The sequence below is a fragment of the Labeo rohita genome, chromosome 11, assembly GCF_022985175.1.
Source record: "Labeo rohita strain BAU-BD-2019 chromosome 11, IGBB_LRoh.1.0, whole genome shotgun sequence".
In the NCBI taxonomy this organism is placed as follows: Eukaryota; Metazoa; Chordata; class Actinopteri; order Cypriniformes; family Cyprinidae; genus Labeo; species Labeo rohita.
In genome coordinates, this window is record NC_066879.1 from 21346876 (window position 1) to 21374362 (window position 27487).

General features: G+C 38.6%; 3 protein-coding genes across 23 annotated transcripts in view; 1 reads left to right on the forward strand and 2 right to left on the reverse strand.

The window, feature by feature from the left end:
• Positions 1-806: 806 nt before the first annotated feature.
• Positions 807-6398, reverse strand: LOC127173508 (syntaxin-10). Its single transcript, XM_051123429.1, has 8 exons — positions 6269-6398; positions 5590-5759; positions 4262-4356; positions 4111-4173; positions 3916-4017; positions 3696-3802; positions 3142-3236; positions 807-2464 (listed from the first exon to the last, which is right to left on the reverse strand). The coding sequence occupies exons 1-8, from the start codon at positions 6301-6303 to the stop codon at positions 2388-2390; spliced, it is 744 nt and encodes a 247-aa protein (XP_050979386.1). The 5' UTR covers positions 6304-6398; the 3' UTR covers positions 807-2387.
• A 5444-nt stretch (positions 6399-11842) lies between these two features.
• ier2b (immediate early response 2b) lies at positions 11843-13165 on the forward strand. Its single transcript, XM_051123430.1, has one exon. It carries the CDS (start codon positions 12197-12199, stop codon positions 12707-12709), a length of 513 nt encoding a protein of 170 aa, XP_050979387.1. The 5' UTR covers positions 11843-12196; the 3' UTR covers positions 12710-13165.
• Positions 13166-18987: 5822 nt separating this feature from the next.
• The window catches only part of cacna1ab (calcium channel, voltage-dependent, P/Q type, alpha 1A subunit, b), a 155473-nt gene continuing 146973 nt past the window's right edge, over positions 18988-27487 (reverse strand). For 20 of the 21 annotated variants that reach the window (XM_051123503.1, XM_051123502.1, XM_051123494.1 and 17 more), the window contains 3 exons: positions 26646-26868; positions 26322-26554; positions 18988-24412 (listed from right to left, as the gene is read on the reverse strand). In XM_051123503.1, coding sequence (XP_050979460.1) covers positions 23756-24412; positions 26322-26554; positions 26646-26868 — 1113 coding nt within the window. In that variant the 3' untranslated portion in view covers positions 18988-23755. The remainder of the gene's footprint in view (positions 24413-26321; positions 26555-26645; positions 26869-27487) is intronic. The other variant, XM_051123500.1, reaches the window with a different exon arrangement.

Consider the following 27487-nt stretch of genomic DNA (forward strand, 5'->3'; position numbering starts at 1 on the left):
TGCCTATCCGGCATGCAAGTGCAGCTCTTATCTTTTTCCCGTTCAAAACTATACGAGTCACACGTGTCGTATTGGATATTCTATAGTCTTTGATAATTAATATAATTGATACATTTGACTCATTCTCTTACAAATACTCATTGACTCATTTTCTTACAAATGGTTTAAAGGCTCAAATATGAAGTTTTAAAAATAAAACTTTTTGTTATTGTGAAAACTTGTCTTTGTACTGTAAATATACAGTTTAAAGGTTAGTTCACCCAAAAATGAAAATTCCGTCATTAATTACTCACCCTCATGTCGTTCCAACCCTTCGTTTGTCTTCGGAACACAAATTAAAATATTTTTGATGAAATCGGGTTTGGAACAACATTAGGGTGAGTAATTAATGACAGAATTTTCATTGTTGGGTGAACAGGGAAACAAAGTGGTAACGTGAGAGGACAACAGGGGATTGACTTCTCCACTGGATGAAGTGTTAGTGTCAACTGTGGACTATTTTGGCCAGAAGCAAGTGTTTAAAGTTAAAATAGCCTACCTAGATGGATTTCCTACAAACACACAGCTTTTCATGCTTCAGTCAGCTATTGGGACTCCCATTCTGACGGCACCTATTGACTACACAGGATCTATACATTTCCCCCAAGAAACAAACTCATCTACATCTTGAATGGACTGAGAGTGAGTAAATTTTTAGCAAATTTTCATTTCAGAATAAACTATCCCATTCATGTTTGGCTCAGTCATTTCAATGCAGCTATACATTTTTATATGTACACATAAGAAATGAAAAATGAAACCACACGTCAAAGGCATATACTTTAATCAGGACCCATTTAGATTTATCAAGATGTCAAAATAAAGGCAAAAGTTTTATATAATACAAATGCTTACAAAAACAAGTGACAAGGGCATTAGACTTTTGAAATGCAATCATTTATATATAGGCAGCACTGAAAGACAATCATTTGCAAATAAAAGAAAATCAAAGGCGTACCAAATTTCCCTAAATTGGCATATAAGAGGTAATAAGGTTTAGTACTTTGTTCCATTTGAAGTGAGTATTGACATTTTTAAGGCTTGGATATGAATTTCAGCTTTTTAAGGGCTTATATATTTAATCATATTACAAAATATATTTGACAACACAATACTGACGTGCCTTATTCAGCTGAAGTTGAAAAAGGGACATATTTATATTGAATATAATACATTCACCCACAGGCACGTAGTGTCCTTACGTCCAGATCAAAGGGCACATAAGAAACAACTCATTGGCACGGAGGATTTGAATACAAAATTTTCAAGATGGGCACAATATTAGATCAGGAATAGAATATCAAATAACCATCATTAGTGTGGGGGTCTGAGCAGCTCTTTAGGGGGATTATGTCAGTTACCAGAGCAGATATTCAGAACATGTATCTGCAATTGAAAAAGAGTAATTTATTTTAAAAAGTAGTAAAATGACAAATATATATTAGATATATTGTAGTAATGGGTATATCACTGTGGCATGCAGTGAATGCACATGGTTCTAGACACATCAACAGTAATATGAAATTTTACAGTCCAATGTACAGTAATCTCAAAAGCAATGCATAAAATCATTTTTAAAATATGGGAAACCCAAACATTCAAAACCCAAAGATTCATGAAAAGTGGACATGATCTCTTCTGCAAGCAATTATCCATAAGCTCACTCAAATTATGCATCAGATTTATCCATAAAGGCAGAGCAAATTGTGTAAAATACCAATGATAACCTCAAGGTATGACTTAAAAAATAATTTAATAATCCTAAATTTCTTGCCATAATTTATATTTTCCAAAGCACACCATCAGAGGTAGTAGCGACTGTTGCGGATCTAGAGGGCGCTATAAGCCTGCGTTACTCATTGTGCTTGTTGATTCAGATTTCTAAAACAGCATAATCTAAATTATGTAATTGGTGAACCATTAGCAAACATCCTATCGACCTCTTTCACACGCATTTATAATGTACACAATGACTGTACTGCTTTAAGAATCAAACATATAAAAATATAAGGCAATATCAAATTCCTCATCCTCACTTACACTCTGTACCACAATAAAACATAAGAAATACAATAACTGTTAACTTCCTTCTCAGCACCAGTGAAATTCTGGAATAGACCTTGCCAAAGACAATGAGTCCAATCCAAAAGCGGTGAAAGGGTTAAACACTGTGCGTCAGAAGACATACGGGTTAGATGAAGGCAAAAAGACGAGGAAAGACTATAAAAAAGAACGGCAAACTCTTTCTCACAGACAACGGAAGCTGAGGTGGAAGAATCATGATGAAATTCTGTCTTCCTCTGTAAGCTTTTGGCATGATGGAGAGCCAAATTGAAGAAAAGTCTGGTTTAAAGAGCCATTAACAGAATGAGTACCACGATCAGTATGATTACAAGAACTCCGATAGCACACCACTGTCTCCGACCTGCAACACACAAAAACACAAACGTTAAGTCAAAATATCACACCATCTCATGCTCATTTCCTAAAAAAGCTTTTACTACTTTTAAACATTCACCAGTTTTATTAAATTTTGCACTGCCATTTGAAAGTTTTTTTTTCATTAAGACTTTTATTTTGGAAAAAAAAACAAAAACTTTTATTCAGCAAAGACATAATAAAGTAGATACTTTTACATTGTTATAAGATAAATCAGTTTCAAATAAATGCTGTTCTTTTGAACTTTCAATTCAAGGAATCCTGAAAAGTGTATCATGGTTTCCAGAAACTATATTAAGCAACTATGGTAAACATTGATAAAAATTCTAAACGTTTCTTGAGCACCAGATCAACATATTATGATTTCTGAAGGATCATGTGTCACTGAAGACTGAAGATGCTGAAAAGTCAGCTTTGCCATCACATAAATTACGTTTAAAATATTTTCAAATAGAAAACAGTCATTTTAAAATGTAATAATATTGGACAATATTACTGTTTTTTTTTTAATAAAATAAATGCAGCCTTCCTTTAAATGCAGCGTTAATGGGCTCATTTTGACAGCACTAAAAATGATACATTTAGTGCCCTAATTTGCTAAAATTATTCAAAAACATCAGAAAACAAGCAGAGGAACACACAATATGGAGTAAAATCACTCACTGCTGGTCATGTGTGAAACCTTCTCCATTTTCTTTAACACTGAGTCCATTCTGGAACTGGTCTGGTCCATCTCCTCATTAAACTCACCAAGCATTCTGGGACAAAAAGCACATATATTAACATTAGTAGACATTGAGCATAACACAAATCCTGTTGATTCTTTAAAGAGCAGGTCATATGGTATTTTAAAATGTCCTAATATTGTGTTGGAGTCCCCTACAACATTTTTAAATGCATCTAAAGTCAGAAAACATCCTTGTATCCAATCGTTACGCTAGATAGGACCCTTCTTTCTCGGCTGGGATCGTTTACAACTGCATTTGGGATCGTTTGAAGCCGCATTTAAACTGAATTTTGGAAGTTCAAAATCGGGGCACCATAGCAGTACATTATATGGAGAAAAATGCTGAAATGTTTTTCCTAAAAAAACAATTTCTTTACGACTGAAGAAAGAAAGACATGAACATCTTGGATGACAAGGGGGTGAGGACATTATATGTGAATCTTTGTTTTGGAAGTGGACTTCTTTAATATCAAGTGTTTTTTTTGCTTACACTGCCTGTTCATCCAGCTCGTCTCCTATCCTGCTGGACATGTCCTTCAGGACACGGATACTGCCTGTGACTAACTCCAACTGCTCATCCTGGTCCTGCATGATCAGCTGCATACAAAGACAATTGGGGAAACTTATGATATAAAATGAACACATTAAGGATCACAGTTGTGGTATTGAGCATGTGAACTGCAGACATGTTTTGACCTTCTGTCTTTTACCTGCTGCTGTTCCTGTTGCTCCTGAATGTATCTGGAGTTTGCAGACACCAGGTGAGGCTCCAGACCGGCGTAACGATCCTTTGCCGTGGCCCCCAGCAGAGCCTGTCAGAAAGAGACACAGTGTTGATATCATTAGCACACGTGACCATATGAATTCAAAGTCATTTCTTAAAACTGAATGAATGAATTGCTCACCTGTTTGTTTTTCTTCTCTGCTTGAGCCACGGCTGAGGGACTAGCGAGCTGCTCCTTCATCAGCTACAGGTACACACGTATGCACATGAAAACACTAAGACTCCAACATAAAATAAAAAAAAAAAACAGAAAATTGTAAAAGGCTTCTCACCTGTACAGATTTCCGCGTTCGCTCCACAAATTCTCGCCTTTCTTGGAGTTCATGTTCTCCTAAACGGAACTTTCCAGGGTTCGCCTCCACAATACCTGATATGGTCAAGGACTATAATGAAATCTGCATATATACAATACCAGTCAAAAGTTTTTGAACAGTAAGATTTTTAATGTTTTTAAAGAAGTCTCTTCTGCTTGCCAAGCCTGCATTTATTTGATCCAAAATACAGCAAAAGTAGTAATATTGTAAAATATTTTTACTATATAAAATAAACGCTTTCTATTTGAATATCTAAATGTAATTTATTCCTGTGATCAAATCTAAATTTTCAGCATCATTACGTCAGTCTTCAGTATCACGATCCTACAGAAATCATTCTAATATGCTGATTTGCTGTTCAAGAAACATTCATTATTATTATTATCAATATTTAAAACAGCTGAGTACATTTTTTCAGGATTCTTTGATGAATGGAAAGATCCAAAGATCAGCATTTATCTGAAATAAAAAGCTTTTGTAACATTATACACTAGAAATTATAGAAATTAACACTTTTATTTAGCAAGGATGCTTTAAATTGATTAAAAGCGACAGTTACAATGTTTCAAAAGATTTCTATTTCAGATCAACGCTGTTCTTCTGAAACTTCTATTCATCAAAGAAACCTGAGAAAATACTACTTGACTGTTTTCAACATTATAATAATAAAAATGTTTTTTTGAGCAACAAATCAGAATATTAGAATGATTTCTGAAGGATCATGTGACTGGAGTAATGATGCTAAAAATTCAGCTTTAAGAATAAATAAAATTTTATATTAAATATATTCAAATAGTACAAATATTTCAAAATTTTACTTATTTTTGCTGTGCTTTGGATTAGATAAATGCAAGTTTGGTGAGCAGAAGAGACTTCTTTAAAAATCTTAATGTTCAAAAACTACAATACAAAATGTTTCTTGAGCACTATATCAGAATATTAGAATGAGTTCTGATGGATCATGCAACACTGAAGACTTAAGTAATGGCTGCTGAAAAATCAGCTTTGCAAATATAATCAAATAGAAAACTATGATGTTACACTGTAAAAATATTTCATTGTTTTACTGTTTTTACTATATTTTTAACCAGCAGCCTTGGTGAGAATAAGAGACTTCTTTCAAGGATCCTTAAAAAGTCACACTGCAGCATTTGTATCTTCCTTTTTTAGACTGTACAGTCTTTTGGCACTTCCATTTCCCTTTTGCTCTAAGTACAAAGTATTTGTGTAACATTTCACTACGGAAGTTTGAAGGCACCATAGGCCTTTGGTTTATGTCAGGATACTGATGGTTTCATGTAGGTCCTCTAGGTCCCAGTCGATGGCCCTTAGGCAATTTCGGAGTTCATTGGTGCTCCAGTCCAGCTCATCCCGGCTGACAGGGGTCTCTTCCTGCAGCAGCTCCTCCCAGCGCTCAAACAGCCCTTGTGCTTTGGACAGGGCCTTCTGCACCTCCCTGCCAGAGATAGGAGTAAACTGTGAAACCTTTTATGCTTGAAAGGAATTAATGGTGTTTATCAATAATAAACAATCTCTGTATAAGCACTATGCCAGTGGTGGTTACTGTCATACTGGGATGATCAACCATGTTTATCATACAACAAACACATTTGATTAATTTGTGGTTTCTAAGTACATTAAATGAATGGCAGAGACACATTCAAAACACATGCAATATATAAGTGTGTGTTTACACTTCTGTCAACACATATCACCTATTTAAACGACTCTAGCTTTTTTTTAACCTTCCGGACTTCTAAAACGGAACTGGAAGCACAGCTATATTTCAGATTTTTTATCACATTAAGGCTGTTTATTAGTAAAGTGACATTAACTGGGGCTACAGGTAGTGAGGAAGATGCTTCACTTACCTTTAACTTAGCCTGTCAATAGCAAGCCCGTGTCATTTAGACAAAGACAGAAGACAGACATTAAGACAGGGAAGAGGAAAATAACTTTTCTTACCCTTTAACAACGAAAAAAGGATCCTCCATCGACATATTAGCCCCTTTGGTTCAGGAGCTGTGTGAAGTCAACGGCAAGACGGCTCGTGTGAAACATGTCCGCACGTACGAGATTTCAAAATAAAAGTCGATTAACGCGACTCTAGTTATAGCGTATATGTTGTATCATTGACTGTTGCAACACGTTCCAATTTTACCATACACACATTATTATTATTAGCAGCATTTTTCTTTTAATCATTCTGCGCTATCCACTAGAATGCTCTTATTACAAATACACCTTTTTATTTGATCAAAATATGTATGCGCACATACGTTAGAATTATGGTTAAACTTTATTTTAAGGTGTGCTTGGCACGGTGTTATTACATAAATATGATCTGAGTAATATTAGTCAATAATATGTGACCCTCCCTGGTGAAAAAACCAGCATAAGCTGGTAGGTATGTTTTGATGCTGGGATGCTGGTTAGGTATGTTTTGGTGCTGGTTTAAGCTGGTCATTTGCTGGTTTATGCTGGCCCTTTGCTGGTTTATGCTGGTCCTTGACCAGCAACATGACCAGCATAAACCATCTTAAACCAGCATCAAAACATGCCTACCAGCTTATGCTGGTTTTTTCACCAGGGCTGGACAACAAAACCAGTCATAAGTGTACATTTCTAGAAATTGAGATTTATACATCATCTCAAAGCTAATAAATAAGCTTTCTGTTGAAGTATGGTTTGTTAGGAAAGGACAATATTTGGCTGAGGTTCAGGTGCCGAGGTTTTGATGGTGCAAAAAAAAAAAAAAACCTTACATCACCTTAAAGTTGTCCAAATGAAGTTCATAGCAATGCATATTACTAATCAAATATTAAGTTTTGATATATTTACAGTGGAAAATTTTCAAAATATCTTAATGGAACATAATCTTTACTTAATATCTTTTTAATAATCTTTCTTAATAATATTTTTGGCTTAAAAGAAAAATCGATAAATGTGACCCATCCGATGTACTGTTGGCTATTGCTACAAATATACCCGTGCTACCTAAGGCTGGTTTTGTGGCCCAGGGTCACATATGCTTTAGGGTTAGTGTTTGGTTTATGGTTAGTTGCTTGTAACTATGAATAACGATGGATATTTTGACGCGTTATGGGCAAGATTTCTGGTTCATTAGCCGCAATAAGGAAATAAGTAAAAGAATAACAACATGCAGTAAACGGTAAAACTGTTTGCATTACAAACCAGAGTGCTCATAATTAAAATAATATGGTCAGTGTTGGGGAGTAACTAATTACATGTAATGGAATTACGTAATTTAATTACAAAATAAATGTAATTGTAATTAGTTACAGTTACTGAGAAAAAATATGTAATTACAGTTACTTTTAAAAAATGCCAGTGATTACAAAGGGGATTACATCTGAATTTTTTCACACACCCACCCCCACTGACAGATTTAATTGACTTCTTTCATAAATTGCATTGACTGCTCTAAAATAAGACACAAATGTTTCAGGAGTTTAGGACACAGAATAGGACACATGCTTATTTGATAACTCTTTTATTTCCTATTTGGGCTTAAGCATAAACTTTATTTTTAAGATGTTTTTCCAAGGCATTGTTAAATACTAGTGTTTTCTGTCATAACTATGCAAACGTTTGATTTCAAACCCAGTATCATAGCTGTTAAACTATTTCTTGTTATGATGTTATTTATGTTATGATCTTGTTATGACACAGCGCAACTGCACTCACGGTGACCCGAGTTCGATTCCCGTCTCGAGGTCCTTTGCCGATCCCGCTCCCCTCTCTCCTCCCAGCTCTTTCCTGTCATCTCTCTACTGTCCTATCACAATAAAAGGCATAACCCCCAACCCCCCCAGCTTGACCCATAAAATTTACAAATGGCCGTGGCTGCTCATACGGGAAAAATAAGGTGGATATTAAATTAGTCATATAAACATTTGTACATGTAATCACATTAATTTTAAATCGTTAATTAACCAGTACATAATTAAGTGTTATATTTCATGACCTATTATACTAAAGCTAAGCTGGGTCTAAAACTCAGTGACAATAATGTATATACATTTTCTATTGGACGTTTGTTGCAATTGTTTTGTTACAGAAAATATTCATATCTAAATCTTAAAAAACATAAATCACCTTAATGCATAAAGTGAACGCAATTGTTTTGCGTACCTTTTTAGTCCAAACTAACAAAGATAATATGTTACCATGGACCACAAAACTAGTCATAAGTAGCACGGGTATATTTGTATTAATAGCCAACAATACATTGTATGGGTCAAAATGATCATTTTTTCTTTTATGCCAAAAATCATTAGGATATTAAGTAAAGATCATGTTCCATGAAGATATTTTGCACATTTCCTACCATAAATATATCAAAATGTAAATTTTGATTAGTAATATGCATGGCTAAGAACTTCATTTGGACAACCTTAAAGGCGATTTTCTCAAAATCTTTAGGTTTTAAATAGTTTTTCAATGTGATTCGATGTATAAACCTCAATTTGACCCTTATGACTGGTTTTGTGGTCCAGGGTCACATATAATGTAACAATAATGTGCAGTCTTTTAATGCATTGCTGAGAACACAAAGTGGTTTATATTTGGATACGTTTCATGATCCATTACCTAATCACTAAGTCTCTTAGAAAGTATAAATGACATATTTTTAGCATTGTTTGTCACTCATTTCCATAAAGGGCTGTTAGCACACCTTTGCTGCAGTCCTGACCTGATTCATAATTAATTCGGTTAGGTAACGGGCCTCGATTTGGTTGGCGCTCAAGCCATTAAACATGCGAAGCTAAGGACAAGTTGGTGTGTGACATGCATTTTTGCGATAGGTGTGTTAAACCCTTTAAAAGATTCCCATATGTCTTCCCGTGCCAGCTAGAGGCTTAAATCCCTGTCGCCTAGTCGCCTCTCCTTCCTTTACTTTTAGTAACACTATTCTCCTTCACTTCCTCCCCCACCTCATACGCTCACCCTTTCCTTCCCGTCTCCTGCCTTCCTCCCTCTCCACACTCTCCGTTTCCTGTTCACACACACAGATTCACACACTCTCCTGTTAAAAGGCTGCCTGTAGCTGTCAATGCCACATTTTTGTCCTCGTATTGATTTGAGAGGACATCTGAAATGGTGTTGACTATTTCAAAGCATCAAAAATAGGTTGAAAACATGTTTTCCCTTAAATAATGTCAGCAGGTTTAAGGGTTGAGATTTAGCAAATATTCAGTATGTGCGTATGAAAACTACGCTGTGACCTCATTAATACTCTGAAACCAGTGCATGCGTGTGTGTGATCACAGCTACAAAGAATGTTTATGAAAATCAAGGGTGGATCTAATTGGAGGCCTGATCACATGGAATGCAGTTTGTCAGAGAACAGTAATAAGGGAGCTATTTTTACAAGCAGTGGCTTGAAGGTCCTCGTGATTAGTCATTCTGTTTACAATACAGATTCTAATAAAATCTTCTGTTTCTCTCTATAAACACGCATTCACAAACTAGACTACTATCCACGCTGAGCAGTTAACCAAAATAAACAAAGTGAGATGTACTGCGAAGTATGCTTAAAGAACGTAAACGTTCATAACTTTAAACGCAATTCTCAGTCCAAAGAGCCCTGGTGCGCTTGAAAAAAATCTCTGAATTTCGACATAGCCAGGTAGCCCTTTCTATAAATAGAAACACGTATTTGCTGTGAGTGACAGCTGCCATCTGACCTCAATCGCTTTGCTTCCTAGTTACGTTTCTGTGAGCAGAAGGGGAGGGGCTGTTGGACCGGTGACAAGTCCAAATATGGTGCGCGGTGACATCATCACTGCTTCTCTGCTGAGGCTGCGGGAAGTGCAGCGGCGGGCACGTCACGGCTTTTCCACTGCTCACTCCTCGGAGAACCGACGGATGTTCCTAATATGGCGATGAAACGTGACATCGAGCAAACAGAGAGAGAGAGAGAGAGAAAAAAAGCGTGTCTAATAGCGCTTCCAAAGAACTGTAAACACTGGGGCCAGAGATCGATAAAGGTTTCAACAGAAATGGTTGAAATCGAGGTATGTTCGATGAAAAGATCTCACAAAAATAAATATCTAAAAATAACAAAGAGTAACAAACAACAGTCAGTTAATCTGTAAAATGACGCAATTAGTTATTTCCCATATACTCAGTGAATATTTTATGCGTTTTATTCACACGTAAATAATGCAATTACATGACATCAACATCAAGAGGTAATGAATATTTTAGAAACAGATCACCTGAGGTCATGAAACAGTTTTTACTATACAGACATAAATCTAAAACACTGCAATTATGACATACGATGTCTGTCATAACGCTTTCGAAGAGCGCTGCCATTTACACCGGAGTTGCCAGATTTCATTGAAATACAGCGTTTTTATTTTATTTATTTTTTTGGTTTTACAAACTAAAATGTGACCCTGGACCACAAAACCCAATCTTAAGTAGCACGGGTATATTTGTAGCAATGACTGGTTTTTCTTTTATGCCAAAAATCTTTAGAATATTAAGTAGACATTTTGTACATTTCCTACTGCAAATATATATAAAAACTTGTAATATGCACTGCTGAGAACAATTTTCGTAATATTCAGATTTTTCTGCACCCTCAGATTCTGGATTTTCAAATAGTTGTATCTCGTTCAAGTATTGTGCTATTCTAACAAACCATACATCAATGGAAATGATATAGCAGATTATGCTTCAAGATAAAAAAAACAAACAAAACAAAAAAAAAAAAATAATTGACCCTAATGCCTGTTTTTGTGGTCCAGGGTCACAAATAAGCAACTCTGTCAAGCTCTTATGGCTTCAATAATTATTCAGAATAAGATAAAAAATACTTTTATTTACTTAACTTATATTTTTGGCCAAATATTATATTCACAAATTCAAGTTCACTAATAAAAACCAACTAATTTTATGGTTTTGTTGACTGAAGTAAATAGAAAGTATTAGAGACTCTTTAAATAAGAACAATTAGATTTTTTTGATCGTGATTAATTGCATCCAAAATAAGTTTTTTGTTTACATAATATATGAGTGTGTACAGTGTATATTTGTTATGCAAATATAAATACACACACATGCATGTATATATATATGTATTCTATATTAAATATATTTATATATGATTTAAATGATATATATACACATGTAAATATTTTCAAAATATATACCATGTGTAATAAATATACACACTACACGCACATATATGTAAACAAAAACTTTTATTTTAGATGCAATTAATCGTGATTAATTGAAGCACATTTTAAATTGCTTATACTCAATTTTACCATTATTCTGATTATATATTATAAATTTATCTATTTATGTATTTTGTAGTAGTTTTTCCTATTATTTATTTCTGTTTTATTGCTGTATGTATACCTGTTTTAATTTGAATGAAAGTGCATGTACAATGTGCAATAACTGAAACTGAAATAAAGCTGGAATAAAATGAGATAAAATAAAAATTTAAACTGAAACTCAAATAAATTGTAGTATAAAAAACAGATTAAAACAAAAATACAATAGTCCATAAAGAGCTAATATTGAAATAACACCGAATTTAAAGCAGGAATTTTCGTTTCGTATGCTAAACAAGTCGAGAGTGGCGTAAATTACATGGACCTGGCAACACAGAGCATATGTTGACTTGATACTTCAGTGCGGTGCCAATATGACGTCTGACACGAAGGGAGGGGCGTGTTTAAACACCCAGGGGAATGGAAACTCTTTACGTCACCTGAGCGCACATAAAACACCGCCCTGAGAGGAGAAAACTTTTAGTTTTGCAATCCACTGAGAAGACCTCAAAGCGCCGAGGTTTTCAAAATAGAAACCAAGTCTAGAACAGAACTATTTTGATACATTGTAAACACAATGGACGTCGAGGCCAAGAGAATCATGGCTGTTTCTATTGGTAAACTGTATTCACTAAGGACCCAGCGCGGGGGACTGAGACTTCACCGGAGTCTCCTGCTCTCCATGACCATGAGAGCCGCCCGGGACATCTACCACACCGCGCAGCTGCTCAGAGACGCGGAGGAGGAACAGGTCGTTCCGTGCGCCCCCGACGCGGCCACAGAGGAACCCATGGAGATCAGTAAAGACTCTCCACAGACTTTAACTCCTAAGGAGGTCGCAGTGAAACCTCAAGAGACTCTAGAAGAGGACAAAGAGAACCGATGCGCTTCTGAACGGCACTCCAGGAAGCGCCGCGGAAAGACGGCAGTCGAGCCTGACTTTCTACCTCTGAAGAAGGCAAAAATGGACACGGATGAGGAGAAGCAACATCTCCAGGGCGAGGTTCTGAGGACTAATAATGGCAACAGCTGTCGACAGGCTGAAACTCTGTCCGCCTTCCCAACAAACCGAGCCATCGTGGCGTGTTGAGCAAGACGCGCTTTGGATCTTTCCGAGAATCGATTTCCCTCGATGGGAATTTCCTGGACAAACTGGTTCAGAACGGACCGGTTATGCAGCCCGACACCTGTGCGGCCGGCTCTGCTCGCCATATGAGCTCCAAGAAAGGCCGGGATCAGCAGGAATACAGGACAGGTGGTGGATACTGTGATCCCAAGCGCAATGGAATCACTAGAGCTGCTTCATTGTTCAGTGAGAGGAGTCAGATGACTCCGTTCAGTCGAACTGGTTGGACTGGGAAGGGAAGGGAGACTCTGATGTCTTCTACTCGAAGTCTATGAACTTTACAACCTCAAATAAGAACAAAGCTGACGGTGTATGAGACAAAACACATGCTGTGTGATACTTGAAAATGTCTTTGCCAAAACGTTTTAAATGTCACTGTTGCACTAATTTATGCATATATTGATAATGCTAATTTAAGAAGGATTGATGGACTGATGTGAAGCTGATTTCAGTGTTCATTGGTTGCAATAAACATGCAAATGTTTAAAAAAAAAATCACCCTGTTGTATGGATTTCATTTAAAAAACAGAAACATCTCAAGTTCTGGAGTTTGGACATCTTCATGGGAGACCAAAAAATAAAATCTAAACTCATGCTTTCCATCCTTTAACCAATATAAACTCTTGATTTCCCAGCTTTTTTTACTTTTATAAAGATTACTCCTACAAAAAGCAGTTTCTAGCCAATATCCTAGATTTGACTATAAAAATTGACATATTTTATCTATTTAATATTCAGACTTGTCCACCAGGTGTCAAAATTCCTTGATGTTTCAAAGTCTTCAAGACTGTCATGAATAAGTAAGGGGTTTTCAGTCTGATCATGTTTGTAATGCATGACTCTAAATTACTCATCATCAGTAACACTTATCTCACGCGGATTCTAAACCTAATCTTTTGATAAAAGGTACAGCTCATTATCTGTCACTCCTGAGTAGGCGATGAAAAAGGCAACAGCTGGAAACACTACAGTGAAGTGTAATTTCCCTTCATTAGTCAGCAAGATGTGTCCGAACATGTCCATGAGTCATGAAATTCACTTTTCCCTTGAACACACACACAAACATTTTGGCTAGTAGCCTGTGTCAGACTATATAATTGTCAAGCTTGAATTCCCAGTTCAACTAGCAGCATTTGAGACTGACATCAGTAGAGCTCAATGAGAAATAATTCATGCGAGAGTGAAACTAGAGTCTACAGGCCTCACAGCATGAATTTTAAATAATGTCTTTCTATAGTATATTATTGTGTTTCAGGCTCTTCGTAGAACCTAAAATAAGAGCAAAGTAAATATATATATTTTGAAAGATTTAGAGTGACACAGAAGCATGTGAATAGGATTCATATTCAAATGACCAGCGTGAGTAAGTATGAGTCATTACTCTGATTGTAAATGTGGGTTGTGGAGGCGGAACTACATAGCATAGGTGTGCGTGAAATTTCAGGTAGGAGGTTTTGGCGCCAGGAGGTTGAGCAGACAGGAAATGAAATTTTAGGTGGAGATCAATTTGAATGGTTAATTCCTTAGCTGGGAAGCTGTAGTGAGATAATTACTCAGGATGATTAATCACTGAAACTGAGCTGAATTCAGAGTGTGGGAAATGAATCTGCTTGTTGTGGGCACGTGCGACTGTGAATATAAACCGCAAACAAGTTTCTGATACAATACGGTTTCCTCCAGGGTGGTCTTGATGTGGGTCTTTCGCCTCTGTAACTAAACAGAAACAAATGAGGAGGAGGAGGGAGGAAATTATGGTGATTTTGGACTGTTAAACTTAAATTAAAAAGCATAAATCAGTGACAACATCTACAGTTGACGTCAAAAGTTTACATACACCTCGCAGAATATGCAAAATATTACCAAAATATTTTTTATTTAGTACTGACCTGAATAAGATATTTCACATGAAAGATGTTTACATATAGTCCACAAGAGAAAATAATAGTTTTTAAAATTTATAAAAATAACCCTGTTCAAAAGTTTACATACACTTGATTCTTAATACTGTGTTGTTACCTGAATGATCCACAGCTGTTTTGTTTTTTTTGTTGTTGTTGTTTAGTGATAGTTCATGAGTCTCTTGTTTGTCCTGAACAGTTAAACTGCCCGCTGTTCCTCAGAAAAATCCTTCAGGTCTCACAAATTCTTTGGTTTTTTAGCAATTTTTGGATTTATAGATCATACATCTTTTAACACTGAGGACAACTGAGGGAGTCGTATGCAACTATTACAGAAAATTCAAATGCTCACAATGCATTACAAGCTGGGGGGGGGTGAAAACTTTTGAAAAGAATGAAAATGTGTACATTTTTCTTATTTTGCATAAATATCATCTCTTTTTTTCATTTAGTTCAGCCCTTCAGAAGACAAAATAAGTTAAAATACCGTTATCTTCAAATTCAAAAAGGTTTCACCCCCCAGCTCTTTATTTTTCATCTCTATTTAATGTTTATTGCTAGGTAACTTTTGGTAATAGGCCTGAAACCCCCTAATAAAATACACTACAATACTATTGCTTAAAAATTACTATATGACTGGCTTAAAATGACCCTAAAATAGGTTGTAAATTAAAAATCAGACATAATTACTAGCGGCATCAGCAGTAGTCAGAAGGTGAACATTTATTACATTTATATAACATAACTTATTAATAAATGTTAATTTACTGAACATATTAAAAAATTATCATTTCAAATCTACTTTGGGTTCATTTTAAGCAAGAATCAAAATAGTTGAAAGCTGGGTTGTTTTTATCCCAGCTGTCTTTTTAGAGCGAGACTACATTCTCTGAGGGTTAAACAGCTCCTGTCTGTGATCATTTGTTAAAAACGTAAAATGTTTGCCCTTCTTTGATTTATGGTGACTAACAGTTGACTTTAAGTGAAAGGTTGGGTGTTTAGATGCAGTCAGCAATTAATTGTTTCCTGGGCCACTCGTACTTGGGATTTAACGTGGAGCCATTGGGTTAACAGCCCAGATCCTTAATCATCCATCTATCAGCACTTCCTGAACAGTTGTCAATGTGTGGTGTCATTTCCCCCACCTGAAACAGTGAGCTTGATTGAATCCCTTTCAGATTGTCGTGTAGGTGCGAACGCACACGTTGAAGACAGGCTTTTGTCCTCTTACAAACGTTCATCAACTGCTGCGTGCAAAGGCTGAAATCAGGCACACGTTCACACACAAACTCCAGTCGCGCATCTGAAGACAAGAGATGGGTTTAGAATGCATTCTCTCTGGTTTTTATTCAGGTTCTTTAGGAAGAGTTCTGTTCGGAATTACAAAATGCACTGGTAGAAATAGCAGAGAGATAGAGAGACAGAGGAAGAGAGAGAAAAAAGGGGGATTTTTCATAGCCAGAATAAATGTGTAACATCACCAGGTTCAGGCAGCCTCTTTCACAGCTCAACATCAGCAAAAGGGTTTTGGATTTCTTCTTAAATCAGAGTGATGTGCAGTCCCTCGTACTGAGAGTTACTGGATAATCTTTTCACCTTTTTTTTAAAACTCTGTAATACATTTCCACAGCATGTTGTGTGCTCACCTTACCCACGATTCTCAAAGAACAGTTGGCAATAGAAACAAACAAACATTCTATGAGTTTTATCATGTCTCTGTTGTATTTTTTGTTTTGTTTTTTCCTCTTGGTGCTCTTTTTTGTCTTTTTCATTTTTAAAAATAGAAGAAAAAGGAACACATTGCTCATAAAAACATCTAACTATATTTATATATTTATACATATATACTCTTTTTCTTTATATTTCTTTTTATATTTTATAATTCCTGAAGTTGACTTGTTAACCCACATAGTGGCATGCACGTTGCACATGCAAATCAGTAATTAAATACCTCTCTTTATCATGGCCTTTTTTTCTCTTTAAACTTCCTCTTTTGCTTCTAAATGGTTCAGGTCAATAGTAATATGGATGGCGGGTGGGATATGGGTGATTAAGGAGAGATGGGACGGGTTTGCGGGTGTCATGGTGACAGTGGCTGTGCGCTCGCAGGAACTTCCCTCGTTCTCACACATTCACACCACACGCTTCTTTCCCCTTCGCTGTGAAGAGACACACTCCTGCTGACGGGGCTGAAAACGCACTTCCTGTCTTATGATCCACTTCCTTTTAGAGAACCGCAACACTCGTTTCTCTTGTAAGTGAAACCTGTTCGTTTCTCTCATCTAATGCTACATTTTTTTGTTTCTAGGACCTAAAATTGAAAACTGTCATCATTAACTGCGAAAAGAAGATATTTGAAAGAAAACGACAACATTGGACCCCACTGACTTTCATTGTACAGACTAAAAATACTAATATTGTTTTGAAATATCTTCTTTTGTCTTCCACAGAGGAGGTTTGGGAACAACATGACAGTAAATGATGGCATTTTCTATTTCTGTCTGAACAACTACTTTAATTGTGTATATTTTAATTATTATAAAACATTATTTCTTTAGTATTAAAGAGATAGTTCACCCAAAAACGAAATTCTGTCTTTAATTACTCACCCTACTTACTCATGTTGTTCCAAACCCATAAGACCTTTATTCATCTTTGGAACACAAATATATTTTTGATAAAATCCGACAGCTTTCTGACCCTGCATAGACAGCAAAGCAACTGACTCATTTAAGGCCTAGAAAGGTAGTAAGGACATTGTTAAAATAGTCGACTGACGTAAATGCGCACCAAAAACTGAGACGGAAGAGAAGAAATTATGGAATAAAGTCGTTATTTTGATTTCTTTACGCACAAAATGTACTCTCGCAGCTTCGTAAAATTACAGTTGAACCACTGATGTCACATGGACTTATTTTAACAATGTCCTTACTAGCTTTCTGGGCCTTTCATTCCACCCCAAAATGAAAATTTTGTCATTAATCACTTATCGTTCCAAACCCGTAAAAGCTTTGTTCACCTTCGGAACATAAATTAAGGATATTTGATGCATTCTGACAGCTTTCTGTTAATAAGATCAGTAAAATAATCCATGTGACATCAGGGGTTCAAACGTAATTTTACTTTTTGTACGCAAAGAAAGCAAAAAATAACAACTTTATTCAACAATTTGTCTCCTCCGCATCACCCTAGCGCCATTTTGGAGAGAATCCACTAAACGCAAACAGCGTATGCTGTTTTGTGTCAGCTGCGCCACATGGATACGTAGTTTTTGTTCAAATCAAAGAGTAAATAAACTTAGAAAATGCATGGCGCAGCTGACACAAAACAGCATTCGCTGTTTGCGTTTAGTGGATACTCTGCAAAATGATGCTAGGGTGATGCGGAGGAGACGAATTGCTGAATAAAGTCGTTATTTTTGTTTTCTTTGTGTACAAAAAGTATTTTTATAGCTTTGTAAAATTACGGTTGAACCCCTGATGTCACATGGATTATTTAATCGATCTCCTTGTTACGTTTCTTGACCTTGATTGTCAAGATCTATGGGAGGCCCAAAAAGCTGTCAGAATGCATCAAAAATATCTTAATTTGTGTTCCGAAGACAAACGAAGCTTTTATGGGTTTGGAACGACTTGGGGGTAAGTAATTAATGACAAAATTTTCATTTTGGGGCGGAGTAACCCTTTAAATGTGACAGTTGCGTTTTTGTGTATACAGGGTCAGAAAGCTTTGTTTTCATCAAAAATATCTTAACTTGTGTTTCGAAGATGAACGAAGGTCTTACAGGTTTGGAACGACATGAGGGTGAGTAATTTTCTTTTTTGCATAAACTATCTCTTTAATTATCACTATAAGCTCAATATCGAATCAGCGATGTGTTTGAAACCATGAATGAAGAAACCATGACATGCATAAAGAACGAGAGGAAATGAAACAGAAAGGAACATGGCAATGTTGAAGAAAGAGGATGAAAACACAGAAACTGTTGCAGGAAGTTTATGAATGAGATATACAAGAGTTACAGAAGAGAAAGAGATTGATAGACCCAACAAAACAAGTAAGATAGACATGGATAGACAGTCGAGGTACAAACATGATGACCCTCTTCGCTTTCGCCATGGCTTCGTATCTACGGTCATGTAACGGCGATGGGAAACTGTTCATTTAAGGCACTATAAAACGACTTGCCTTCAAATCAGCTTGCAGACACATGCGCACACACACTCGCAGACGACCATCCCACTGTCACATAGATGAACCCAACCCTCCGATCTTCTGAATGGATTCGTATCCGATCTTGGATTTGGATCAGATGAGAATGATAATGAAGTATGCCATGGTAAATGCTGAGCAGAAATGGATTGGCAAACCCAGCACGAAATTACCCAAGGTGCACAATATCATTTAAATCCCTTTTTTTTTTTTTTTTGGCATGCACATTGCCTGTGCTGGCCACAGCTGTGCCTCAAGTTCTCGCTCTCATACATACAGGGAAAAAAAACTACATTACCCATCACCCCCCTCCCTTTTTTTTTCCAGTTCCCCCACACGTTAGCATGCACACACATGTAGTTCTGTTCTGTACAAAGGGAGACCACAGGAAGTGGTGTAGCTACATAGAGGGTGACTTGTTTTGGCAGCACTCAACCATTGAAGGAAAGCCCTTATTTCGTATGAAACTGAAAGAAAATACAGCTTTGTTCCACTAGGACGATACGAAACAAACAACACATGCTCAAATGCAAGTGTGTCGTGTATCTACGATGATTCACTTGTGTGTTGCAAACGGAAAATGGCTTTCTGTCGGGACAGAAAATGAAGATGCGAGTCAAACAGAAAGCAATAAAGGCATTGACACTGAGAGCAAAAGAGGGTCAGAACTAAACCGATGAACAAGCAGAGCCAAAGAATGATGCACCGGTCTTTGTTATATTCGTAAACTCTTAAAGGGACAGCGCACCCAACAATGTCATTTATTCACCCTCAATTGTCTAAACCAAAATGACTTTATTTCTTCTGTGATTCCATGTCATTATATTTAAAGTTACCATGATTGTATTGAACAACTATTATTTTTATACATTTATATTTATTTATCGGTCTTACATAACTTCTAAACATAACACTAACATAAAATTGCAGCAATTAGCAAACTCCAATGCTCCAATCAATCCTTTTTAGGAAAAACTTGTATTTTTTCAGCTCAGTATGTTTTATTTGAATATACATCATGATAAAAAGTGATTGCAATTTTCATTTCATGCCAGCTTTAAACTCTTTAAGCCGTCCAGTGATTCTAATTCCTATTCTAATTTGTAAATTATAAAATATTTAGTGAATAACAACTTGTATTTCAGTCAGTTTCTCACACAAATCTATTGTATGGCTTATGAAATGGAATATAGTCATATGGACTACTTATATGGTGCTTTTGTGTCCTTTTTGAAGCTTATTCATTTTAACTTATTCATTTTCAGTTCTGCAGAAGAAAGAAAGTCATAATGGTTTGGAATAAGCTGAAGGTGAGTAAATGATGACAGAATTTTCTTTTTTTGGGTGAACTGTTCCTTTAAAAACCACAACCTTCTGCTATCTCTTTTTATAATTCATAAAAATCAAATCGTATTAATCTATCGATCCACATCTTGAGCTAAAATGGAGCAAATTTCCTGCATTTCAAGTGTTTTCGGCAAAAGAATACAAGACCAAGAGAACTTCTAAATGGGCATTATATTAACCATGCAAAAGGTCTAGCTAACATTCATGCCTGACAAAAATAAGCCTTCCTGTCCTTTTGCTAAAGACCTGAGAAGTAGAACAATCCCTCCGATGTTCGATGCAACTCTCTGAACGAGCAGGGTGAGACAAATCAAAAAATGGCTGCCATCCACTTGAGGAAGCATTGCTAAGAGAGACAGAGAGCCGAGATGGACACCCTGACAGAACTCGGTTGTCGTTTCCCTTCATTACTCTCAGAGTAACTGGGATCTTCCCCCATCGTATAACCGTGCCTCCCTGTCTTTAAAAAGCCCAGCAGACAGCGCAGACATGGGGACTTGTTAAGGCGTAGTGTGAGTCCATCACATTAAGAGAGAGATAGAGGGGAGAGGGAAGAGAGGCAGGGGAAAGGTTAGTGTGCGACACTAGAACAGAAGGCACTGTGGCTCTGCAGGTTCATCTAGACCCATGGGCATCAAACCAGGGGCTAACTGGGGGCCAGCTCTAGGTAAATGTGGGCCGAACATCAACAAACACCCAGAAAACAGTGGTTTCCTCCCTAAAAGTCTTGGATATGGGTTGGCAAGGAGAAGGGATCAAATGAAATGACACTATTCCTGTTTTAAACAAAACAAGTACTGCGGATTTCACATGACTCTGGGACAAAATGAAGGTAAGGAAAAGAGAAAATACAGAACCGCCCAACTGACTTGATGCTTAGATCAATGCAATGGGATATTGGGATATTTTTATCTGACTGAAATGAGAGATAGCCTATTCTGACATTTTTATGATATCCCATAGAGAAAAATCATGAATGAGATCTTTTTAAAATCTCAATCGTTACTCCTAGAGATCAAATGGAGACTTTTGGAGTTTTTCTCCATTCATTTTATAGCTAAACATTCACACCGCATCTCAACAAATGTCTCATTTGTGTTGAAGAGTTGTTGACACTGAGCTCCACAAGTCTCCTGAGCTATAAAAGAGCAACCTACGCGCAATAAAAGGGGGAAAGCCTGTTCTAATGGGATTTTTTTTTATAAACATTTGGTCTTTTCGGATGTTTTGAGATGGTCTGATGGGTGGGGGTCAGCTGGACGGGTTCGGTGACAGTAGGGGAGGCTGAATAGGCCGCACCTCTACACCCCTGTGAGATATATGTTTGGCTGTATCATTGTATCCTGAGCAGAAGGGGGGGAGGGTCTCAGATTGAGCAGGCAGCCAAAGACATAACAAGCTGCCCGTGGCAGGGAACAGGAAGGCAGGGTGGAAGAATCGTTTCCAGTTACTTGATCAAAGACTACCCAGGTCAAAATTCTCAAAAAACACCTGTCGGGAAAAAAAAGTCAAAGGCGAGCTTCGACAGACCTGCTACGTCACCTGTCGGGGTACAGTTCTGCAAAATCTAAAGTTCTGCAAGCGCCCTCTTGCGAGCGTATTTTCACAAGGGATTGTTTGTCCATAGTCTAGCCTGGCTTAAGCTGCGCAACAGCACCACAACATGGACAAAGAGTAAACAACAACATTCATCGCCCGAAATACTAACTTGCAACTCTACATTAGCTGTGAAATAATTCAAGGGGTTAAAAACTGACCCTCTACAAAACGGTTTCTTCAGATCACACTGTTGTGCGACCATCTTTTTCTGTCAAGAAATAAATATGGAATGGACCCTGAATTTGTCTGGAAAACTCTGACACAAAAACTGTCCGAGGGTATCCTGAATGCCCCGACTCGCTCTTTTAAAACATTCGTGAGCTCTGACCCGAACTATTCACTACAGATAGGAATATTCTACTCAGCTGAGGTCACAAGTAGGTAAACTTCAGGACGCTTTCGGGAGCGCATCCTTATAGACTTCAATCTGCAGTGAACAGAACCGAAAATAAACGCAAACAAGATGGCCACAACAGACAAAACTCTCGAAAACAAGACAACAAAGTCACATGACCACCTCTGTCTTCATCAGCATCACCGTCATCTTCATCAATTGCATTAAGATAGTTTTCATCATTATGAGACTACTGTTTTCAACAATAGCAAATGAAGCCTTTAGAAAGGAGAACGTCTCTCGCCCCCGTTTCTCTCTCTGTTTGCAGCCATGGCCGACAGAGCCGTAATGAGGGAGGTTTCACCATTCAGGCTCGTTTTTAGTGCAATCCAAAGTAATAATAAACAGTGCAGAACATCATCTGGGATCCTCAGATGGATATAACATAGAAAACACCGTCAGATCTGTCTGGCTATTTAGAAAGGTCTGCTGTAGCGTCTATCTATAAACTCCATCTGCACGTAAAGATCTGTAGACATGGCAAGAGCAACAGGGAGAAAACGAGAGAAAGAACTTCCAACTGAATGGAAAAAAGAGAGCTATCACCCCCCCTTCCCACAGTAAATCTTCTGTCTGATATATATATATATTTATATATTTATATATTTTTTTTAAATCAATCATGCAAGTTTCCATCAGATTTTAGTCCAAAAATATCAAAGAAAGCTGAGCAAATGCAACAGAATAACCAAGCTCCAAATGTTCAAAAAGAAGAAGTAATCAATTGAAGACATTCTGAAGAAGAAATAGTCTTTCCATCCCTCCCTCATCTGCCGTTTCATTCTTTTTCCGCTGTCTTTTCCTCGTCAGGACCGAGTGGCAGTTTGTGGGTGGGGCTTCAGTGTGCCACGCCCACCCGCCTCCTCTCGCCTGCACTGGGTCCTTTCATATGCCACGCCTCTTTGACGGTTAACCCCTCCCCCAGGTGATGAGGTCACTCAGCATCTTGAGTTGGTAACAGTAAACGCAGATGATAAAACTCATCGATATCGGCCAGCACATGGGGCTGGTTTTGCAGTAGGTAGAGCTCTCGTTCACAAGAGCACTTGCTTCTTCTTCAACAATGTCTATTTTTTCTTCCCTTTTTGGGTCTTTTCAAGAGGCATAGATGTGAGGGGGAAAAATGGGTTCTGGCTTCATTTTCAAAACTTTTCTTTCTTTCTTTTTTTTTTTTTTTTGATTGACAGAGGATGCTCCTCCTCATTGTTTCCATCGGGCGAGAAGCAATCGGTCCTGCTTAGTCTGGAGTGGAGCGTTCAAACGCCACAACTCTGATCTTTAAAGTTCAGTCCATCTAAACGCAACCACCCCACGTTTATCGCTCATACGCTCCCATTCCCTTGCGTGCCGAGCAGCATGGGAAACATAGTCCAGAGAGCAGGAGAAAGCATTGGAGAGAGAGGGAGTAGGGGAGCTGTATGTGCTGCTCCAAGGTTCAGAGTCTCACAATGGCGCATTTGCCCTGTTTGCGTTTCCCCTTCCGCCCCCTCTCTCCCCGCTGCGGTGCATAAACATCTTGGTTTAGGTCGAGTGGCGCCCCCCTCCTGGTCACCCTGCGCACTAACACCAATCATCCTCGTCCGTCTCGCTATATTGTTCGTGCAACCCCTTCCGGGGCCCACGGCCATGGGGCGGCCGGTGTGGGCCTGGGTGGGGGCCGCGCCGGTGCGGGGAGGGCGAGGAGGAACGGTAGCCGTTAGGCATACGGCGTGGGTGCGGGGGAGGCCCGTGACGAGCAGTCCTTGGCGATCGTGGATGCGGGTGTGAATGAGGGTGGGGGTTGCCCTGTGATAGACTCTGCTCGTAGGCAGGCGGCTCATGGTGCCGCTCGTATTCATAGTCCCGATCGTAGAAGGGTCCGTCGCCCTCCAGGCTGTCAGGCGGCGGGCCCCAACGGCCGTGACGTGGGGACCTGGGCGACGCGTGCCTGGGGGAGCGTGGGGAGGCGTGCCGGGGTGAGCCGTGATGGGGCGAGGCGTGGCGGGAGGGTGGACGATGGTAGGGCGGTTCGTGACCTGGCGGAGAGAAGTGTCGCGGGGAAGGGGAACGGAGTCGACCCTGGCCCGGGGAGCCGTACGGAGGCTTGCGGACGGCAGGGGAGTAGGTGACATGAGGGCGAGGTGTAGACGGTGTCTGGGGCAACTGCCGACGGCCACGCCGGGGAGTGCTGGTCCCCGACGTCGAGGGAACGGGGCTTCCGCTTACGGAACTACTGCCCTACATGAAAATTAAAACAAGGCAAATAAAAAAACACCACAAAATTAACGTCAAACAAAAGAGAGGAGCACACACCGGCAAGAGGAGGAGGAGGAGGAGGAGGAGGAGGAGGAGGAGGTGGAGGTGGAGAGAGAGACAAGGGAGAGGAAGCCAGAGAAGGAGAGAGAGAGAGAAAAAGGTGTGTGGAAACAACAACATCAATAAAACCAGAAATAAACAAACCGGCAATGAGGCAAAACAGCAGACACAGAGAAGCCACGAGTCACATCGAGAAAAATGGACAGAAACCACAGTGATAAAAGAAGATAAACAAAAGAATAACACAAAAAAGAGAAACTGATTTCAGTAAGCAGTCATGATAAGGTCACAGGTGTGCATATGCTGTCTGGTTATAGTCTTCCCACAAGGACCCACACCTGATACCTTTCATCCCTCAGGCTCCTCACTGCAGGTTACTGTAAAGATCTAAACCATCGACTTGAGTGCATAAATGTCTGTGTGTGCTGAGTGAAGTGGGGAATGCTTCAGAATGATGCTCAAGGGTTTAACTACTTTATAGTGGTCACATTTTGACATACGTTATTTTCCTTTACATTTTAATTTGTTTAATGGCATCTTAAAGGGAGCTTCAGGGATTAAGACTTGTGTGGCTCAATATAATGTAAATAATGTCTCTTTGAAATATGTAGTAGAATACCCTTCTGTATCATTTGATACATATTTTGGACTATGGGGGGGGCGCCATTATTTCTATGACGTTGCACACGGTGAGCTACTGCCGCTACCTGTTGCTATTTTTACCACAGCAGGTCTCGGAAAATAAAATACTGATACGATGACCACAGCTACTGAAATAGCTTACAGGTAGCGATGGATATAAGGCTTTTTCCCACAAGGAGTCTAAACGCCCCTGGATATCAAGTGAAATCCGTGCTGAGAAACTCCTTCTGTGGCTTTGATGTCATGACAAGCGTCGACTTGTTTACATCCTGCCAGGATGGCATCTAGCATTTTTTGTCTCTGCAGTTTGAAAGCACTTTCAGTAGCTGTGCTCTACTAAAAGCCTCAGAGGCATTAGGGCTAAAGTGGAAAGAACAAAGATGCAGGTCTTTAGAAAGTTTTATTTGTCCACAGGCAGCTTCCTATTCTTTTGTCATCTTCTTTTTGCTAGAAAAGCAGTGAGACTTAAATAGCTTCTTTTGTTGCCCTTCAACTGAAAATTACAACCAAAAGCTGCACAATGTGGCATTGTATCAGTTTTTTATTTTCCAAGTTGTGTTGCGGTAAAAATAGCAACAGGTAGCAGCAGTAGCACACAAAGTGCAACCATTTCACGTCATCGAAATAATGGCACCTCCATAGTGATGTGGATTTAGTAACAATGTGGATTTTTATAGATAAATATTTTACCTGTCTAACGTAAATCTTTCATTGGTTTTCTACTACATATTTAAGTATATACTGAATATATATATATAAATACAAATATATATACATATAAATTTAGCCATTTGAGTGGCACATTTCAGCACAGATTCATTTCTGAACTTACTGCAGTGTGCAAAGTTATTGTTATTGAAGAACGTAGCAGTGCACAGTATGCTTGACCTGACAGCAAACTTGAAACTCTTAAGTACTGTCGCTTATTTTATATGTGAAGAAATTAGCATAACAGAAGGAATAATCATAACAAAGGCTTTTTCAAGCAGCAAAAAATAGCCAGGGAAAAGGTGGGAAATGTTTGGGTTAAAGTAAATCACACTGTCATTAGAGCAAGAAACCTTGATTAAAATTATAAGTGGAGATCAGGGAAAGAAAAGCATTTAATCTGACATGACCCCCTTTACATACTATTGTGAGTTTTTCTGCATAATATAAAAGTGGTTATTTCAGTGAGTGTGTGTCCCACCTGTCTATGCCCTCTCCCCTCACTCGGCGAGCGGGACCAGTGGCGATCAGATCTGTCGTGAGGATGGCGGTGGTAGTCGCGCTCAGGACCGTACCGCTCCTTATCCACCGAGCTGTGGTGGTGATGATGATGATGATGGTGGCGACGGTCTTTTGCTCGACCCCGTTCTCGTTCTCTTTCTTTAGGTGGGAGGTCACCTGACTGTGTAGTGGTGCTAAGATCTGTGCCAAGACCTGCCAGAAAAGAGATGAGACAGCACTTTAGAGAGGAAGATCAAACCCAGTTGCAGTGTACAGGAAAAACCAACCACAAAAAGTGTGTGACCTGTGTCTGCATCCGTATAGCGAGCGAGGGATCTCTCTGAGGTGCGGTGACTGCGGTCTCTTTCCCGGTCTCGATCACGTTCTCTTCTTCGGGGAGCGTGTCGGTGACCCTCTTCTGACACCACCCGTTCCAGGGAGTAATCGTCCAATCTCACACCTCGACCTGAACGTCCGTGGACCAATGAGGATGTCGAACGGCGCATTGGACTTGTGTCTGTGATGGTCTACAGAGAAAGAAATGAAAGACAGAGAAAAAGAAAGAAAAAGAGTGGGAAAAAGAGTCTTTTCATAGAGCAGCTTGATTATATGCAGTGTCACGAGTGCGTTTGTGTGAGTGATTGGAAACATTTGAATGTAATCCGGATAACACTCAGTCCATTCCACACCCACAGAGAAAACCAAGCCACAGGTATATCTGTCATGCTCAAAGAAGACAGAAAGAGAATAGAAATATAGAGAGAGATGGATAATTTGTGACTGAGAGAGACAGAGCAAGGGAGAAGAGATAGACAGATAGACAGATAGATAGATAGATAGACAGATAGATAGATAGATGACAAAAAGATGGTAAGATAGAGAGATCAGACAGACAGACCGACTGACAGATAGATAGATAGATAAACAGATAGATAGATAGATAGATGGCGAGACAAAGACAGAGACAGAAAGACAGAGACAGACAGACAGACAGATAGATAGATAGATAGATAGATAGATGACAAAAAGATGGTAAGATAGAGAGATAGAGACAGACAGACCGACTGACAGATAGATAGATAAATAGATAGATGGCGAGACAGAAAGACAGAGACAGAAAGACAGAGACAGACAGACAGAGACAGA